Source organism: Wasmannia auropunctata, unplaced genomic scaffold (genome assembly GCF_000956235.1).
Source record: "Wasmannia auropunctata unplaced genomic scaffold, wasmannia.A_1.0 LD335994.1, whole genome shotgun sequence".
Classification (NCBI taxonomy): Eukaryota; Metazoa; Arthropoda; class Insecta; order Hymenoptera; family Formicidae; genus Wasmannia; species Wasmannia auropunctata.
In genome coordinates, this window is record NW_012026896.1 from 419,871 (window position 1) to 440,452 (window position 20,582).

The 20,582-nt window shown below is 37.7% G+C and overlaps 1 protein-coding gene and 1 non-coding gene across 2 annotated transcripts in view; one reads left to right on the forward strand and one right to left on the reverse strand.

The window, feature by feature from the left end:
* Positions 1 to 14,079: 14,079 nt before the first annotated feature.
* The window catches only part of LOC105453804 (major royal jelly protein 3-like), a 10,976-nt gene continuing 4,473 nt past the window's right edge, over positions 14,080 to 20,582 (reverse strand). The window contains exons 2-7 of the mRNA XM_011696010.1: positions 17,259 to 17,596; positions 16,839 to 17,017; positions 16,479 to 16,697; positions 16,151 to 16,322; positions 15,616 to 15,845; positions 14,080 to 15,488 (exon numbers count right to left, since the gene is read on the reverse strand). Of these exons, the coding sequence (XP_011694312.1) occupies positions 15,243 to 15,488; positions 15,616 to 15,845; positions 16,151 to 16,322; positions 16,479 to 16,697; positions 16,839 to 17,017; positions 17,259 to 17,451 (1,239 nt within the window). The 5' untranslated portion in view covers positions 17,452 to 17,596 and the 3' untranslated portion in view covers positions 14,080 to 15,242. The remainder of the gene's footprint in view (positions 15,489 to 15,615; positions 15,846 to 16,150; positions 16,323 to 16,478; positions 16,698 to 16,838; positions 17,018 to 17,258; positions 17,597 to 20,582) is intronic.
* On the forward strand, positions 20,381 to 20,452 carry Trnah-gug. The gene has a single exon. It is a non-coding gene; the product is annotated as a tRNA-His (tRNA).

Here is a 20,582-nt window from a genome sequence, read left to right on the forward strand (position 1 = left end):
ACGTGTGCTCTTCCGATCTCATCTTTTATACTATTCCGTAGTGATTCTTAAATACGAGAATTGAATTCGTCTCATGCCCATTTTGTGGCGATAGAGCGTACTAATATAACCAGAAATTTTGTAGATCTAACTAGAAAATATTAATTAAATCCGTATAGTAAAGTCTACATATACATATATGTATATTAAAATTTTCAAATAAAGAAAATTGGAATTCTTACATGTGAAATGGCATTCTTTTTCAATCTGACGTTCATCATAGACGTATGGTCTATATACTTTTCTTCAAAATGAAAAGAACAAAGATAACTTTTTTTATGAAGCTTTTACTGTCGAGTTTCATTATTTTTATCCATTGCTATTTTCTAATAGAATCCACAGAAAATCTGTCTTATATTTAACGTATTTATCTTCATTATTTTTACTAGTAAACAATTAAACTAAAAAACAATCAAAAACTTCATGATTTAATTGGTCCTCCTGATCCAGTTTCAAACCTAAGATCTGTTGTATTTGCCAGCCGTTCAAAGGAAAAATATTTAAAAAAGAGTTATATAGGGAGCTTTATAGAGAAAAGACGTTATATTTTGACATAATATGCGAAAGTATAATATCTGTTTAAATGTCCAAATATATAGATCTGTCCAATATAATGATCATATAAATTCATTCATTTCAAAATTTATTTTACTGTTATATACACAATTGGTGTAACTAGCATTACAGCCGCTCACGAAATAAGCACAGCGAGACAACGTCGTACGGAATAGAGTTAACAATAAATTTCGAGACTTTTCGATAATTCAACTTCGACTTAACATGCCTTTTTTGGATAGGATTAGTAAAAAAATACAAAAATGAATAAATAAATAAAAATAAATATTAATAATAAATTAAATATTAATTATAAAAATAATGTATATAATGTATATAATGTAATAATGTAAATAATGTAACTTAGACTTAACACATTTAATTTTAAATCAAATCACAAGTTTTGAATCAATAAATTAACACATTAAATATATAATTAGAACATATAATTCAAATCAAAACTTTTTCTGTTTTACATTAATTTTACAATTATTTACATTTACTCCAAAATCTAAAGTTTTTACAGCTTCGTGAAACTTGATCGACTCGGATATATTTAACATCATTAAAGTTTTCGAATTACCTTCAAAAAAGGGCTTAAGTAAACGAGTAAGTATTGAATCACGGGATGGAATATGATTTTGTTTTTCTGAAATAGCTGAAATCATTTTTTTCAGAGTAAGCAGAGACTTATTAATGTTAATTGTCTCACCCTTTTTAACACTTGTCTCTGTACTCTCATACTGTTCACATCCTGCCAAGTCAATTAAATTTAGATTTCCTACCGATAGCTCTTCTTTTGTACGTACTGTTTCGCGTGTTCCAATTAATTGTATTCTTACCAATGAATACGACTTTGACGATCGTTTATTTAATTTAGTGGTTGCTGTACATCGATTTGTCTCGGCTTTTTCGGGTTTTATCTTACGGGTAATTGCCCCGTGCTGCTATATTCTCCATGTCCTTTCATCGTGAAGGTTTTGCCAGTTACGGGTACCCCTCGAGGCTCCTTTGCAGCCGAGTTGACTGCCTCTAGGCTTCGTCGCCCCAAAGGGAGTTTTGACGGCCGAGTTCGGATACGCTCGAGGTTGATCTCGGAGAGAGGCTCTCGAGAAATGATGGCGAGGTATACGACCTGCTATCAGTATTTATCAAAGGTGATAATTCTTCAAATACATCGGCTTGCGATGTATTCGGTTAAAAAATTTGATCAAATGTATATCGGGGTGATAATTTTAAGGGTAACTGCCCCGTGCTGCTATATTCTCCATGTCCTCCTTTCATTGTGAAGGTTTTGCCAGTTACGGGTACCCTTCGAGACTCCTTTGCAGCCAAGTTGGCTGCCTCTAGGCTTCGTCGCCCCAAAGGGAATTTTGACGGCCGAGTTCGAATACGCTCGAGGTTGATCTCGGAGAGAGGCTCTCGAGAAATGATGGCGAGGTGTACGACCTGCTATCAGTATTTATCAAAGGTGATAATTCTTAACTGCACATTTAATTTTAAATCAAATCACAATTTAGGGTCAATAAATTTGTTTCCGCGTATAGCTCGATCTCGAACTCGTCGAGATTTGGATTTCGACGCGTTGATAGGCTAGAGAGAACTACGTTACAAGTGTTTTTGAAAAGTTTCTTTATTTCCAATCGGTGCGCTTGTCGAGCAAAGACTGACTTCCTTCGCTTTTCGGTCGCCGTCCCTCTAACCCCGAACGCCGCGTGATCAGCTCCTCGATCCACCGAATTCCCGCGGAGTCACGGGGGAGCCGCGTGAGCGCAACTCAAAAACAGCGTGCCGAATAAGTCCACCGGCCGCCCCTTCCATATGTGTTGACTTAAATGCCAAACAAATTAATACATTAAATATATAATTATAACATATAATTCAAATTAAAACTTATTCTGTTTTACATTAATTTTACAATTATTTACATTTACTCCAAAATTTGAAATGAAGGTTTTGCCAGTTACGGATACCCCTCGAGGCTCCTTTGCAGCCGAGTTGGCTGCCTCTAGGCTTCGTCGCCCCAAAGGGAGTTTTGACGGCCGAGTTCGGATACGCTCGAGGTTGATCTCGGAGAGAGGCTCTCGAGAAATGATGGCGAGGTGTACGACCTGCTATCAGTATTTATCAAAGGTGATAATTCTTCAAATACATCGGCTTGCGATGTATTCTCCTATGAAATTTAATTATCAATTTTATATGCATTATATTAAATATATAGAATATATAAAATATTAATTAAATATATAGAATAACATACTGATCGTGGTATTATCCCAGCTTCTGCAGATGTGTAATCATTTCCGTACATAGTGTACGTTTTGCCAGCACCTGTCTGGCCGTATGCTAAAATGCACATGTTCCGTCCTTTAAATATGGAATTTACCAAAAAAGAAATTTCCTCGAAAATTTTGCCCTGAGAACTAGACGAATCGAACACTTGATCGAATAGAAATTTATATTTTACATTCGGTCTCGGGGACCGGCTCCTTTCTTTGCTCGATGTACATGGTTCAGAAAGAGTAACGTAATTATCTTTTATTGAAATATTCAGTTGCCTATAAAAAATAAAAGTTTTATTTAGCTACTTAGAAATAAAATAAAAAATTTAGATACTCAAATAAAATAAAAATATTTTAACTATTTAAACGGTTACTTACGATTTTTTTTTTTTCGCTTCTTTATTTGTCATTGGGCGAACTCGACAAAATACACGAAATCCAGACGTGCTGTTCAACAATCGATTCATTCACCGACGTTTTTCGGAACGTCGCAGATCTACTTTATCTTCTAGCTGTGCTTTTAGATCCCTTATAATACTTTCTTGCTCCCTTATAATACTATCTTCCTCATGTAACTGTTTTTCAAGAATTTCATTTTTATCTACTACAGTTTTAACAATGTCCATTGATATATCTGTGTAAGTGTTTATATCCTGTATTGCATCTTGAAAAATCTTCTTGACGTTTTCCTTACTCCACTTAAGTCTGGACATCTGTTGAAATAATTTTAATTAATTTTTGTTTGCTTATTAGAAATTATATACATGCCTGCGTGTCTTATAAGATTCCGTGTAGTCAAAACGTTTTGTTATTTATTTGACATTAAACTGTTTATTTAAACTGTTTTTTTGTGTTTCAATTAATTTATTCTCTAAAAGTTTATTTTCTTTCTTTAGCACTCTGTTTTCTTCTTTTTGGGTATTTACGGTATTTTTTAATTGTGTTAATTTCATTTCATATGTTTTTACAATTTTAGTCAATGTGTTTTGGTAAAATTTGATGTATTCCGGTGAATTTTTCCGTTATTTTTTTACTCCGAGTGACTGCTAGATTCAATCAGTCGGATCGTTAAGTTGTTTATAATGTTTATATTATATAACTTTTCAGTTGAAGGCTGGAGCCGACAAAATACTATCATATTTTGTTTTAAATTGTAAATTTTATATTTTAAAAATATATTTTCAATTATAAGTTTTTGGTTTGTATTATTTTCGGAGACTAAATCTTTTACTGCATCAATTAATTTATTCTCTAAAAGTTTATTTTCTTCCTTTAGCACTCTGTTTTCTTCTTTTTGGGTATTTACGGTATCTTTTAATTGTGTTAATTCCATTTCATATGTTTTTACAATTTTGGTCAATGTGTTTAGGTAAAATTGATGTAATCCGGTAAATTTTTCTCACTGCAGAGACTGCTCTGCAGGCGTATTGTCAGTGCTATCCTGATTCTGCATGTCGACCATCAGCAAATAACAATTACACAAGTGTGCAGAGAGTGGAATGTGGTTCGGTGGGATAAATTAATATCCACACACATAGTTTCGCTTGAAAATCTGTTTATTATGATTTTTACGCTGACTCGAAATTCACTGTGAAATATTGCGACAACGCTTAGGGGTAAACGATTTTACCCTGAATCGCGCTGATGGAAATTGTTAGTATATATGTGTATATCGCGACAACGCTTAGGGGTACGAGTACCCTGAGTCGCGCTAAGACGATGCCTAAGGGCGACATGTTCGTCCTGAGTCCTAGTGTCGATTCGAGATTCGCGTCAGAGATGCGGGATGCTTTCGTAAGTTTAACTGTGAGATGCTTTTGTTAGCCCGACTACGACACGAATATCCGAGTTCATCGCTTGCCCAGCGACAGCGACCCTCCACGTAATCGTCAAAATCACCCTTTCCTAAATTTTATTGATCCACGTGATCGACACGTAGCGTTGGCGACAACGAGACGCGGAGGAATACACGGCCAGGATGTTGACTTATTAGACAAATTCCGTGAACAAAGGGTCTCCTTTGTATGTGTGAGTGCATGTATAAACATCTCCGACGTTTCTCTCGACCTTCGATTTTAGACTCGTGTATGAGTGACGCATATATAATTTTATGGCGCTTACGACGCACCAGAGAGAATATGTACTACTGATTCAGTCTGATTTGTCTAGCACACAAAAAACACTTGGAATTATTTAAATTCCGGAAATAAAACTTGAGACTATCGAACGATGCTTGAGAAATTGATGAAAATGTATAAAACACCGTGATGAAGATCAAGACGTTTTGGCAGCGAGTTCAACTGTTGAACCGCGCCGCACCGCGCTACGCCGCGCGCCGTTCCGTCGACGCGTGTGCTCGGGCCTTATTTGTAAGAAGTGTTCTTGTCTTCTCGTAGCGCGTAACCTCTCTGCGTGTAACCGTACGACATTCCCCGCGCCTAGTACAGAACGATAATAAGCGTAATATTACGAGAAGTAATAAATCTGCCTCTGGAATTTTTGAAATTTTATCGCGCGAGATCGCTGCAAGTGCGCTTGGAATTCTCGTGATTCCCTCGCGATTCTCCTGAGAAGATTGGAGAATTCTGCTGCGTCAATTTGAAAAGTACTGAATAAAATAATTTTTTTAGGTGTATCTAAATTATTATCATCATCACGTAGCCTCCTGGTTTGTCCACTGCTGGACATAGGCCTCCTCTAGATGTTTTCTGTTGTTTCTGTCTTGAGCAGCTGCCATCCAATTGTTTACAATTCTTTTTAAGTCGTCGATCTATCGAGTGGGAAGTCTCCCTCGATTTCGTTTATCGGTTCTTCATTCTAGGATTTTTTTGGTCTATCTGTCACCACTCGTTCTTGCAATGTGCCCCGCCCATTTCCACTTTTATTTTGCTATACACTCAATGATATCCACTCCAGTTCTTTTGCGGATTTCTTCATTTTTTTTATTTTATCTCTGAGACTTATACCCAGCATAGATCTTTCCGTTTTACGCTGAGTTATTCTTAATTTCATAACCGACGTTTTGGTGAGTTAAAGTCTCTGCGCCATAAGTCAAGACTTATATGGCGAGAGGACACACTGAAAAGAAAAGCATTCAACCAGTGTGTCCTCCCAGTATCTAAATAACTGTATATAAATTATTAGCCCAGATTCTTCTCCATTTTCTTATTTATCTAATTGGAAAAGTATTGAATAATCAAGCAGATTGGTTTTTTTACGAAGAAAAAAAGAAACATACAAAAATGGCAACCTGCAAATATACCGAAAATTGGCATATGCATTGAACACGTTCACCGACCGCGTGCAAATCGGGACGCTGTGTAAATCTCTCTCTCGCTCTCCTTTCGCACTCTCGATCACCTGTAATTCGATGCAACGATCCGGACCAATGCTTTCGCATCCTCCTATTGGTCGTCGACATTAGGAGCGATTTAAATTCATGGCGATCGAAATTAAGGTCGCCCCGGCGGACGTTTCGCTCTCGTCGGACCGTTTTGCCGTGCCATACGGGACTCCGAGAGAGAGAGAGAGAGAGAGAGAGAGAATGAATGAATGAATAATATTTATTAGCTTTCTCAGCTATTTACATACATAATATATATCTTACAGTATCTTAAAGTATAGGCAGCACCGTCATTATATGTTTCTTTAACATACGCTTAAATACTACAAGTCTATCGCATCGCTTTAATTCATTCGGTATGGCATTATACATTTTCACACCTTCATAGAATAAACTTTTTTGTGCGCTTCTTGTTTTTCTAAAATCTATTCTAATATTTTCTGATTGTCTCGTTTGCCTTTCGCTTACTTCTCCTACTACAACTAATTTATTTCCTAAATGCTCCGGCATTATACCGTTTAATATTTTAAAAATAAAGATGCGCAGTTTTGGCTTAAGCGCAATGATGCGTAGCCATATGAGGGCCGTCGTGTAATAGTCGACGTATTCGGGTAGCAAGACCTTTTGGACATTCGGGTCATCAGTGATGATTTCACTGAACGTAGCACGACTGATGTCAATAGCGGCTGGCGTACTTGGTTCGATTTGTACGACTTGTTCAACGGGTTGGAGTGCTGAAAAACCCGCGAATACGCTGCCTCGTCCTATGTCAGCGACAGTAAGCGTAGTCGGTGCTGTTAGATGCTCTTGTACTCGGGTTGGTTTGTTTATTCGGGAAGGAACCGAACGCTTTGGCACGGCGCCCGTGGGTTGTCCTTTCCTCAAACCTCTTTGTTGTTGTTGTGCCTGCCCTTGTACTGCAACAGCGTTAGGGTCCTTTTGATTTTCAGGGCGCCCTAGATATTGTTTTGGCTGCTGCTGTTCCATAGCTTGATCCAAATTGGGTTGTCGGATAGGTATAAGTTGTTAGTGTGTGTGTGTTTACTGGATGAATTTTAGCAATGCTAAAAGGGTTTATTCACCAGGTTTGTCATGTGCGAACTTCGCTCCACAATAAACTTGGGCATGAGAGAGAGATAGAGAGAGAGATAGAGAGAGAGAGAGAGAGAGAGAGAGAGAGAGAGAGAGAGAGAGAGAGGGTGCGGGGAGAAAGTAGATAAGCCGATAAGTCTCTTTATTAATATACCGGATGTGTAAACAGTTTCCATCACGATAGCGCCGAGCTTAGCCGAGCGCACGACGTCTTATTGTTATAGGCTCACCTGTGTAGTCTAAAGATGTTTGTTACAGTCTATATCCACGCTTGCAAGTGCCCGAAATAATGGTACTCGTCTGAATACAAAGACTGCGTTTTAATTAACATGAATGCCAATTACAAACGCTATTATATACAATATATGTAGTATATCATCTCGAAGCGGAATAATTCGTTCTATCTACATCGTTTCGCGTGCCTTGTAATATATGCACACACACGGGGGCGATAAAATCGGGGAGAGGGATAAGAATCGCCGGTGTTCTGGAATTCTTGCTCAATTTCGTTTACGATTCGTGAGCACACGTCGCGGGACGAGTGCCCTCGTTGTTCGCGGGTTCTTAACGATGATTAATCTCTGCGGAGGGTGCGCGCGCGAGACGGTTACCCGAGACCCGCCGCTATTTTGACACGCGATATATATTTTCGGGATGGGGGAGAAATGGGTATAAGCTCTCGGAGAGAGTGCTGCTCGCATCGCGACGATTTACTCGACATGACGGACGGAGGAATCTCCCTCCCCCTCCCCCCCCTCGCGTCACTTTTATTCGCGAGCGCGGTTTCGCGGGCCGGCGGAGCTTTTCGCAAAGCGCGCTACATCTCGCGCAGCTGCAACGCGCGCGCCCGCGCCTCTCGTCGTCGTATATTTCGGGAAGGGAAACAAGCGCGCACGCAATCCACGGATTCTCGTGCGGAGCGCATAAATTCCCGAGGAAACCAAACGATTATGCCTGCACGGGTAATCGCCAACGGAGCTCGAATTGCGTATACAGTCCGATCTCGACTCGATACATTAAGATCCACATCATCAAACTAAACCTCGAGCCCTAGAAAATCGAGTTTCGAATCGAATTTCTTTACAAGATTTGTTTTGATAACGTAATTACCCGGCTTATCATCGAGGTTCGGTTCGATGTTTAGCTAAGCTCGATAATGTGGGTCCATCTTTACGCTTTTCGACCTTGGATCAATTTAAGAGTTTCCTCCAGCAAGAATTCGCCGTCCGGCCGCGTCATCTCCGCCGCGGCTTCTTAATCTTCATCATCAAATTGGCAATTAGCGTCATGCAATAGCATCGTCAACGTGCTTAAGGTAATAATTAAGAGATATCTCCTGTCCCTCGCGCGCAAGTCGTAAAAACGCTTCCCGCTCCGTCACGGCGCGGCGCGGCGGGGGTGGTCGCCTCTAAAAGGACCGCGCCGTGATTCGTAACACGTTGCGACCGTACGTAATACGCGTACCAGCCATCACCGGATGCGATCGGTCCCACTACCGGAAGCGATGCGCCTTTCTACCGTTTGCGCGCGCGTGCTTGGCGTACGTTATTCGACAACGATATAGGGAACGATGAAATGACTTTTGCCAATTTTTACCTCGCTTCATAACGCCGAGTACGTGAATTTAAGTATCAATTGAAGAGCTCGTTGAAACAATGAGCCAACCCAAAACGAAGCCAAATATGGCAATGATTAGAAATGAATGAATTTTCCCACCACTTTAACTTTAGAGTTCAATTTTCTCTGTTACGAAATATGGGTTAGCCCCACTGTCGCAGCAAGTCCTTCAATCGATATACTGTACGTATATATATTTTTTAGCGAACTTTATTCACTCCAATAACCTCGCTTGAATGCGACATTTAAAATATGATTTTGGTATTCCGAAAATATATCGCGAGATTTAAACGACCGTGGGCAATTACGGATCGACGAATGCGCGCGTTCTGCAACGGGCGAACAGGCACTTGTTTATTTCGCCGAGAAATGACGTCAAAAAGCGTCGCGTGACGCGCGCGGTATGGCGAGAGCGCAGGCGACACGTGCGAGGAAGTGGACCAAATGCAGCGGTGTAATCATTTTCCCGCGACGATCGTCGGCGTAAAATTTTCGAAGAGTCGAAGTTTCGGATTCTTTCGAAGCTTCGAATCTTCGAAATTGTCAAAAGTGACAATCTTAGAACGTGAGGACGCGAAAGATTGCAAGAATTAAAGTCCAAGGGCTGAAATATTATAACGTACTATCAGAAAATTAACTACGTATATAAACCATTAATCCTATACCGACGATCAATTCTCCTTTCGAGCCGAGCGCGACGTACAGCGTACGCGCGCGAGAGCGCGGAACTTGGCACGAGCATTATTCTATTCTCCCTACAATGCGCTCAAGTCGCTATTCGAGACCGCGCCGATTGCCAATTGTTTCTCCTTTTCAGGAAATATTCAGCTATTCAGTGTCTCTAGCCTGTACGAGGTCAAGGGTCGTCGACCCCGTGTCCAGAAAGCTCCTGTTACGTACGTGTTACTGGTTAGACGCGCTGGTCAGCGCGACGGGTCATTATGTTAACTGGCAATCACGGTAATGCTGTCATCAGCATCCGTACTCTTACGGCAATAACTATAATGCAGCCATTGCGGGCACTCCCGCGTAATCCGGGTATCATGTAGGTCCGAGTTATCATTGATCACTACCGGGTATTCGAACGCGTTACTTATACGTTAATTTTTACGAGGAATCGACTGCGCGCGAATGTAGAAAAAAAACCTTAACGGTATCAACTTGGTGGTCAAAAGTCCACTTCAATATTTTAATTGTCATTTAATTAAAGACGGTAAATGCTAAAATAGTTTTTATGCGAGATAATCCTGCCTTTGTGAGCTTCGATAATCCGACTGTGAGCTCGAAAATCTAAGCTCCTGACATAAAGACGACATTAGCTCACTTGACTTCAATGAACGTACAAGCATTACGCGCATTATCCTCAAGTAGAAGTCGCGATTGCGGTCACCAATCGCAATATACAATAATAAAGATACATGCACACATCAGCGAAGGGACTCGGATCGGCGATGCGACGTCCGCGCTTCTCGCTCGATGCACGCCACGTCCGCGGCTTCCCCGTCGCCGTCTCATTATCACTCGCGTTGCATCCTGCCGAGTTGGTATAACCATAGGCGAGTCGCGTAACTGTTCTCCTTTCGCGGGTGCCAGGGGCTGCGGGCAAGAAAAATACTGTTATTCGTTCGCCATTAGACCGGCCGGTGACGGACGTTGGCGGACTCTTTGACCGGGTCGACGTGTACGGCATAAATAGGCGCGCTCGTGACAACGCCGGTTAATTAACTCGAGACACCTGTAATTAGCGTTGGATTGCGGCCAGTCCGATTTGACGGAGACATAATAATGAACGGGTCCTCGCGAACGAGATCCTCGCGCGCGAAAAATTGATTTTCAAAAAATTATCCTACCCAAATTGTCGGGCAATTATTATCAAGCCGTTTTTGCGACGCAGTTTAAAATGTTTTCAAAGTTTCGAAGCCTTGAAATTGCCAAAAATAACAGCCTTACTAAAAATGCGTTATCGCGATATGCATAATTACGATTAGACGCTCCATTTTTATAATCATTATTGCTACCAATGTTAGTAATAATAATTATATATATATTTATATGAGTATTTATATATCTATATAAATACATAGTTGGCATAAAAAATGACTGTACGTTATAGCTAAATTATAGTAATTGCATTTTTTTCTCTCAGTGTCAACTATCTAAAGATAACATTATTCACCGGAAAAATTACGCTGCTAATAATTAGGTATAATATAATTACCATCTATTAATGTAGAACGGTCAATCGATGAGCAGCCGCGATAACAGCGTAAAATCAGTAATCATGCTCGCCTCGATGATGCATAATTACGCGTTTTCGCGGCTTGACACGACCTCGAGAGCGGCTTATCTGTCGTAATGTCTTCTGTGTTTAAAAATTATCCCCCGAGCTCTTACCGCTGGCTCTTCCGAAAGGAGGTTAATACGACTCCCGTGATGTAACCAGCATTAACGAGCGAAACGGTTTCATGCCCGGCCACGAGGAGATATTCGCGAGAGCGCAAATTGGACGATGAGGCCCGCGCGCACTCGAGATAAATAAATACCATGGGGGGCGGATCGCGAGATATGCGGGTATCGTGGAAATCAGCCGAGTACAGTCGTCTCTCGAACAAACTCTCGCACGAGCCTTTATACTTTTTTTTTTTACACCGTGTTCCCCTCGGTCGTTCGATGAAAGAGGCACTCGTCAAAATCGACCCGTCTCGCGAGATGGAAACTCAAACGAGAACTGGGCTCCACTGTGGCGGTATTGAGTGCGGGTAATTATTTATTCTTGATCAGTACGAAATTACTCGCTGACAAGGATTCAAGTGGTACTATTCGTCACGATGTCAATTGCGAGCCGATTATATGGTGGGATTTTATTTTCCGGAACGAGTTCGCCGGTGGCCTCGGTGTCGCGTTCGCAGACACCGCGGCTTTTTCCGGCCTGGCTGATACTCGTTTACATCTCGCGTTTACATCTCGCCTGTCGGCAGTGTACACGTGGTCACTGTTTCGCGCGTGCCACGGTGTAAACGCGCTGTCACGGCTTGAGCCCGTCGGGCTGATCGAGTGTTCGATCTTCCTTCAATTGGAAAATAGATCAATAAAATCGAAGTGCCACGTATTATGGGTGTATTGATCTGGGATTATGGAGTTCTACTTCGTCATATCTAACGCCAATTTAATCATTTAGATGTGAATGGAGTGGATATCGACGCCATTGATAAAAAGTAATTGCAAGATCGCAAGAGATTGTAATTCTCTTGAGAAGAACTATTCTCATAATAATAAATCTTATTTTACTAGTTATCAGTAGAATCAGCAGTATTTGGAAAGTATTTAAAATAATATTTATTGGAATGATTCTTTTTGAGATATACTGAAATAGAACGGAAAAATTATTGTAATTGAAAATCTCTAGAGATGTTGCGATTTCTTTTTTCTATTGATATACCGTTGATATAAAGTTGCGTATCTTATAAATATACATATATATATATATATATATATATATATATATATATATATATACGACGAAATAATTGCCCGACACGCTATAATCTCGTGAAACGCTAACTATAACGGCGCTCCCCGTTGTAATAGGCTCCCGTAAAATGCAGAGAGACTCGAGACTTTTTGCGTATCCGTGGCACGCTGCTTTCTTAGCGCGCGCGTCCCCACAGTAACAAATTCGACTTGCCTCCCTTCTTCTCAACCCTTCTTTTTTTCTCACGCGAGAACGAGGTACAGCACAGCGTTCGCGCGCGCGTTCCAAAAATACATCGCGCCGGAATATGAAACCAGAAGTAACCAGTGGCAAGGGCCCCGGCCCACGGCATCTGGCACGACCGACAAAATATACTTAATAACATAGCGCGCGTGCACGCCGCGTACACGCGGCACGCACGCACGTACGATAAGCCCGCTCCTGGATAATCTCCGCGAGGATCACGCGTGCGATCGGTGGCGACAGTAACTGTTTGGTTCACATCTTGCTTAACGTGTTAACAATCTTTTTAAATGTACACAATGTCCCCGAAAAAAATTCTCAATCTTAATTTTAACGGCAGATTATCGATGCATTAGATATCCTCTATTTTCCTTGCAATTTCACTCTTTCAGAAACTTTACTCGTAATAGGTATTTTCATTATCGAGATATTGATTCGTTTTCGAAATTAAGGCCGGATTCTTCCCGCGACTAACTTATGTACAACATCGAAACGTAAACGAATGTCTATTCTCGACGGGAACGAATCGACGTGCGTTCCGCGAGTCGATTCGACGTGCTCGTCTGGCGTGCACGCTTCCGGGATGTTGCCGAAGGATATCGCCTTCCATCCCAGCACTTTTTTATCTTCTTCGTACACGCGACACCTACGGGAACGAGCTTCCGGATGAAAGCGTGATCGCGTTTCTGCATCGAGCCGAGAAGATCCGCCGAGGTTATAAAAATACAGATAGACACGACGATGTGATCCTAGCTCGAAATAGACACGTCCGCATAGCTGGCCCCTCCCTCTACTTAATCAAAATTTAAGAAATAAATTCTATATTGATGTGCTATTTATGTGCTTTTGAAATCCACTGAAAGAAATTTTTTGTGAAGAAAGCTGAATTGATTGTCAGTGAATCTCTACATTATTAATAACAGCCTTTTCGAAAATCAAATGCACAAAATTTATACGTTATTTATGCAACTCTCATATAAAAGTAATTCTGATTTTTACGTTGCATTTTCTACAGGAATTTTCCTTTTGGAGAAAATAGTGATATTCTTTTCTAACAGTAAGTTAAAATGGCAAAATTATATTATTTAACTGTGTAAAATGTATATATCTTAGATCAATGCGGTATTATCTTTAGATAATTTTGATTTTTGCAATGTAACTTTTAAGCAACTTTTATTTTGACGGTAGACGGAACCTCGCTTAATTAATCCATAATTTAGAATTTAATAACTCGAATATATACAATATAGCTACGATTTATGCGCTATTTCCAGGCAATTTTAATTTTTGCGTTGCAATCCTTACTCATTTTCTTTGAGTATTTAAATGACATTTATAAAGAAGTAGAATTCTAAGTGATTTGATAATGCATTCCGAATTTTTTAAACAAAAAATAGCGCATAAAACATGTAAAAAGACATTTATTTTTTATATTATATTTATTATTCACAAATAGTAAAGAATTAATCACAAGTTATTAGTTTGAAAAATGTTTTTAATAATGTATTATGATTCAGTTTTATCAACTTTTGAATATGTTAGCATTGAAATGTCAATTCATGTGTCATTCTATAATTATGTTTATTATATGCAATTTACATAATATTGAAATTATTCGCTTTTATGAGGTTATATTCAGAAGGTATTATCTCAAAATTATATTTGCAGAGCTCTTTTAAAATAATTTATTCTTTATTTATATACCAATTAATTATTTTTATATTTGTATGTATATAATGTATAATTCACAAATTCTCAAATTTTTTAAAAATTAAATTGAAAAAGAAATGTCACAGATCAATCTTTTGCAACAAATTATGTATGCATATAATTCTTATCAGAGTTGGGTAAGTTAATTTTTTTTTTAACTTAAGTTAAATTAAAGTTAACTCTTAAGGCCTCAAAAATTTAACTTATAGATCAATTCTAAGCGGAATCGTAAGGTTCATAATTTGTTCTCGTAACACTTGTAAGAATTTATGATTGAAAACGCTTATAACTTTATGCAATATCTTTACAGACAACTTCTTGCTAGTCGTAAGATTTACGAGAAATCATAGATATTTATGAATAATCATACATCTTACGATCCGCGCGCATAGAATTACAATAACACTTATAAGTTCTTCTGAATTTTACGAGAACAACTTACGAACCTTACCAGTCTGTTCAGAATTGACCCATTAGTTAAGATACAAGTTATCCCATAATCAAATTTACTGAATTCTTCCCACGGCCAAACTATATTTATTAATAACTTGTCTTGATGTGTGTTCTCAAATTCGAATTTGAAGACACCATCTCAGATATGTATTTTTTCTTGGGTTTATAAAAGAAGCACTGAAGGTGCAACATCAATAAAGTTAAATTAAAACTTAATAGTTATCGATAAAATATGACTAAATTGATTTGAAAGTTTAGAGTCTAAAATATAACTAAGTTAAGATTATTTAACTTTTTAACTTTTTTAAATTTTTATTTTTTTAGTTAGGCACTACTCAACTCTGATTTTTACATATATACAAGAAAATTTAAATTGTACATATGTTAAAATATTTGTGAAATTTGTTTAATTTACCACCAAACCCACCAGGGTCGCTCAAGTGGTAGTAGTAGTAATAGTAGTAGGAGTAGTAGTAGTAGTGGTGGTATAAAACAAATCTGTTGTCTCCCGTATGCTTTGTACTTTCATTTTCATATAGTAGAAGTTTATTTCCTTTTCATCTAAAGTGCCAAGAAATAAACGCTGAAATCTATCTGTAACCATCAATAGCTCATCCGTATTGCGTGAATATTTCATCCCAGATATAGCTTGCAATTTTTTGGGATCTCGCACGAGTTCCACCTTAAAATCAATATTTTATTTTACAATTAAACTTGCACTAACAAAGATTAGATATAACAATCATTAATAGAATTCGAAATAATTTATCGATTGATATGTAAGGAATAATTGTGTCCGGATATCTCACCATGTCTTCAGGATTAAATTGTTTAGAAGAATCCACGCCTAAAATAGTCATATCTTCGATATTGTTTAAAAATAGTACATGTTCCATAGATGTTATTAGGCTTGTTTGGCTTTTTAATGTACCGGCAAGTTTTGTTTGATTATTAGCCGTATTTTTATCTGGACACTTTAGTACATCTTTTATTTTCATCTTATATATTTTCGTCGCCGCTAGAGGTGCATAGAAGAGTTCTGAAATATCCACGAAAAAGATATAAAATTTACAGGAAAGCCTTTTATGTTTTGTTATGCACGTAGCGTAATTATATAATTATTATATAAATTATAATTATTATATAATTATTATATATAAATATTAATAAGAGAGGTAAGAAAATTATGTACGCGAATCGAAATAGTACGAATATACAAGTGTTGGTTTAAACTTTAAAGTTAGACTTAAAATTTTTAATAGGTATCATGTGTAATGAATTCAAATATATACATAATAATTAAAATGATACTATAACAATAAATGTTAAAAAATAAATACTTGCCATCACCAATGATTGTCATACCGTAAATACCAGCCGGATAAGTTAAAGTTTCGTTTGCTATAGTGAAAACAGGATTGGTCGGTTTCATGTAATCAGATTCAACTCTGCACATAACCCTCCTAGACGCGTCATACACCACTAAACCGTTACCTTCTTTGTCGGATATAAATATCTGTATGCATTTATATATGTATATTAAATCGCTTAAAACACGCAGAATACGAAACGTATAACTAAATAATAGGTATTTGAACGAGTACTGTATAATAACTTCGTACTACTATGATCAAAATGAAACATATATGATTAAAAAAGAGATTGTACTAACAATCATTTCATTCAGGAACTGGCTGCATTTTCCGGGAATATGAACGAGAGGCATTGTTAAAACTCCGGAATTCGTTCTGTTAAAAGCGATATCACATGGAATGTAAAGCCTTTTAACTAGCTTATTAGTTTTTAAATCGAAGATCACTAGTTTTGGATTACAAATTTGTTGGGTCCCATTTCTGCCGGAATCCAGAACGAAGAGGTGATCGCATTCGATCTGAAAATAAAAGTGAAAATTCTATTTCATGTATTGTCGAGCTGACTATTGTGCATAATATATAATTAATATGTTGGTCATTTTTATATTTAAATAGAAGATGTGATAACCGTTTGGATGAAAAATATTAATATTACTTACCTGCGTGTAGTAAACACTTATCAAACCAGGGCACGGACAGTTTGTATTATTATGACAACTCCAATCTGGATACGGACGTAGACGTGGTCCTCTTGTACATGTCTCATTAGATACTGTTACTAAGGTAGCAGGAGTACCAGGACCCATTTCTCGCGGCAGAGTAATGAATATTCTTCCATCTATAAAAGTTTTCTCTATGAATGTAACTTACGTGCTACTAAAATACATATTCATTTCGCGAATTTCATGGCAGTATCAATGCTATCCGCGTTTCATTAACAATATCAAAATTTATATAATAAAACATATAGATTATAATGATTGTATTAATTAATTACCATAACTGTAAGTTTTCGCTAATAAGTATTTATATTCATTTCTGTACAAAATCATTACAACTTTTTCAAATAATTAACTTACCGTCTGCTTTTGTTACATCGTACAACAAGCACTTTTTAGGTTGGTAATTGTTATCACGTATCGCGGTTTCTAACTGCTGCCAGTTGTCCCATTGATATTCAGCAAGCTTCCATTCAAATTCAACATTCAAGTCGATTCCAAAGCTCACAATCGCCATCGACAGAATTAGCAGGGTAATCAAAAAATGCCCCATTTTTTTTACCGTAGCGGACGGCTTACAGACAATAATGTTGTGTCGCCTGGGATACAAAATAGGATTCTCCACCGGAATACGAGTTTATCTTGAGAGTTGGAATCCGGAAACTTACCAAGTTCCAAGAGGGAATGCTTCTTCGGCCCTTTAATAAATATTGATTGAAAAGTTATTCTATTAATAGAGTTGTTTTACCTTCGCTACAACTACATCGGTCTTTTTATATAGTCATATACATTCAGTTTATCAAATTCTATACAATTATAATTTAGTCCTTAAATTTTGGTAAAGAGAGAGTGGAAGCTACGCAGACGTGAAATAGTCAACGACTGTGTACAAGCATGCATTATTCATTTCTGCTAATCTGAAATCAATAAAACAAGAAGAAAGATTTATGATTAAGGAAGCAGAATCCTTTGACATTTCTCGGCATATCTAATTTATGGCATGTGATCGACATTCCTTCGTGTAAATTACATTCTACCGTGTGAGCGGTCGATATTAAGTGATATTAAACTACTAACGTGCACTAGACTTGCACTTGAGCTGAAAATAATAAAATAATGGACGGATTCGGTCCGAGAGTAGCGCAAAAGTAGTAACCGCGGCTCGTAAAATTTCGTTTCCTCAACAGCATTGTACCGCTAATTACTAGGAAATCCGGGATGCTGCTTTGCAGGTAAACCCGGCAAAAAGCCGCGCTCGCGCGAAAGCAAGCAACGAGACTAGAAAACATCCACGATGACCAATTCGCTCGCGTATGTCGGCCACGCCATTGTTGCACGGCTATTCGCATCGCGGAAACACTGTGCGGAAAGGGGGAAACGGAGGGAATTAGCTGTAAATCAATCCTTGCGGTCGTTAACGCGAATTCCACGATTTTAATGAGTAAAACGAAATGTGTGCAACGTCCGTACTTATAATTGCGTTTCTGCTGGAGAATACCTCATCTGAAAATACCTCGGTCTCGAGATTAATTTAATTTAATAAATGGATCATCTGAGAATCAGTTTGACTGTTCGTAGCTTTGTATTTGTAGTCGCTATTCAATTAAGAAACTCAGGTGAAATTTTACTTATAGTGACAGACATTTAAATTTTGTTTTTTGCGATACAGAAAAAAATTAAGTTTTTTTTTATTGAATAAAGTTTCAAATCTTGAGAAGATTTGACAGATAAATATTTAGACAGATACAATATTCAGATAATTACATTAAAAGATAATTAAATTAAATTATTCGAGCACGAACAAACATGAATAAACATCTTGTTTTAAATTGGAAATGGTCATTTAGTTTTCTATTACGTAAATGATCATCTGGACTGATTTTAAATTCCAATTAAAAGTTTGTTAATTATATATTGTATGTTGTTGATTGTTATACAATTTATTAGTATTTCAGATTATTATAAATATAGATTTATATTTAATTTTTTTTTTAAACGTAAGAAATTTAGAAAAAAAAGTATAGATTCTTGAATCAGTAAAGAAAACTACTGTGACTGAGCTTTATTTTCTCGTTGCTGGATTAAATCACTCATGGTGACTGTTCTTGGTTAAATGCGAATGCCAATACTTGTGACTCATTTAAGTAAGTTTCCCATTCGTATTTGTTCGCGCTCATTTGCTTGGTCTAGATCCGGCTTACATTTGAATATTTTGTATCAGCTGGAGCGTTTATTTTTATCGTACTGGGTCGGATACATGTTTATATTATAATTATAACGTTAAATATTTTGTGGTAACCGCCGCGTGTTGTTTGCAACCTACAGCGCGACTGTACACGTAGTCGTCTTTGTCATTTGTAGTTGTGATTGAGTTTTTATAGCATTATTATCTTTTCAATCGCCGCACCATGAACACCGATCATGACAGACGACTCGTCTGGCCGTGATTTTCGTGGCGTTGAGCGAATGATACTTCGTACGATCGTAGTTTTCGTTGCGATGTAATAAATTTGGAAGTACCGTGAGAAATACTTCACGATTGTTTTGTTTGATCGATTATAAGATTGAGCGATCGTAATTAATTTTATTTTCGCAAATGGATGTGTTGTATGAATGTAACACAATTAGAGGGGTGAAGGAGGGAGAGGAAGAGAACCGGGAAGGAATCATACGACAGACCAATGTATCGGTGAATCTATCATTTTCTATTAAAGTAATGGATCTGTAAAAAGTAAATTGTAATATATATATATTATGATATATGTATCTATATACGTGTATTTCTTTAAATTAACATCAACATAAAAGTATACATAATTATGTAAATATAACATCTCCTAGATCCGTTGCTTTAATATGGATGAACTAGAATGGAATCTGCATTTCTTAATATACAATCCAATGGTTTATTTAAACGCGCGTATAGCTTACAAATTTATTATCAAAGCTTGTTATATTTTTGTTATATCAAGGAATCATTTATTGGCACATTGTCTTGTATGATAGGCCACTAATTTAAATTGCAAGATGCACTTTAATAATCTTTCTTAGTCGATCCATTTATATTTATTGATAACTAATTTTCATATTATTTAAAAAAATGAAATGAGACGTTATACATATTTATAATATTGCGAAGTGTTTCGTAGCAATAACTTTATTTATAGTTAGGTCAAATCATTATTCCGTTTTTTAATAAGGACTGTCTAATTAAAATATAATTATTAACCGTTCGCGATGTCAGATTCTGAAAGATTTTGAATCTCTGAAAAGTGAAACGACATACGCTTTTGAAACGAGTTTATAACCACAGATCCGTGCCTTCGACTCCCCTCAAATTCGCTCATGGCGTGACTGCTGCACGAATTATAATATATATATAGCTGCAGCGTGGAGTCGCGTCTTCGCGCTCGAGCGCCCAAGCGGATCAACATTACGACGGATCAACGGAGCGTTATCGATCACTCGCGAATCCTCGTGTAGCCGTGATCGTCTAGTGGTTAGGACCCTACGTTGTGGCCGTAGTAACCCAGGTTCGAATCCTGGTCACGGCAATGTCTCGAATGCATGTCGCAAACGGGGGGGGGGGAGGAGGATTTCTTTTTATTATTCTTGTTAACAGCTGATACTATATCTTAAAGCGTGACTATTCCCCGGGCAACTTATTTCAAACAGGCTAGAAAA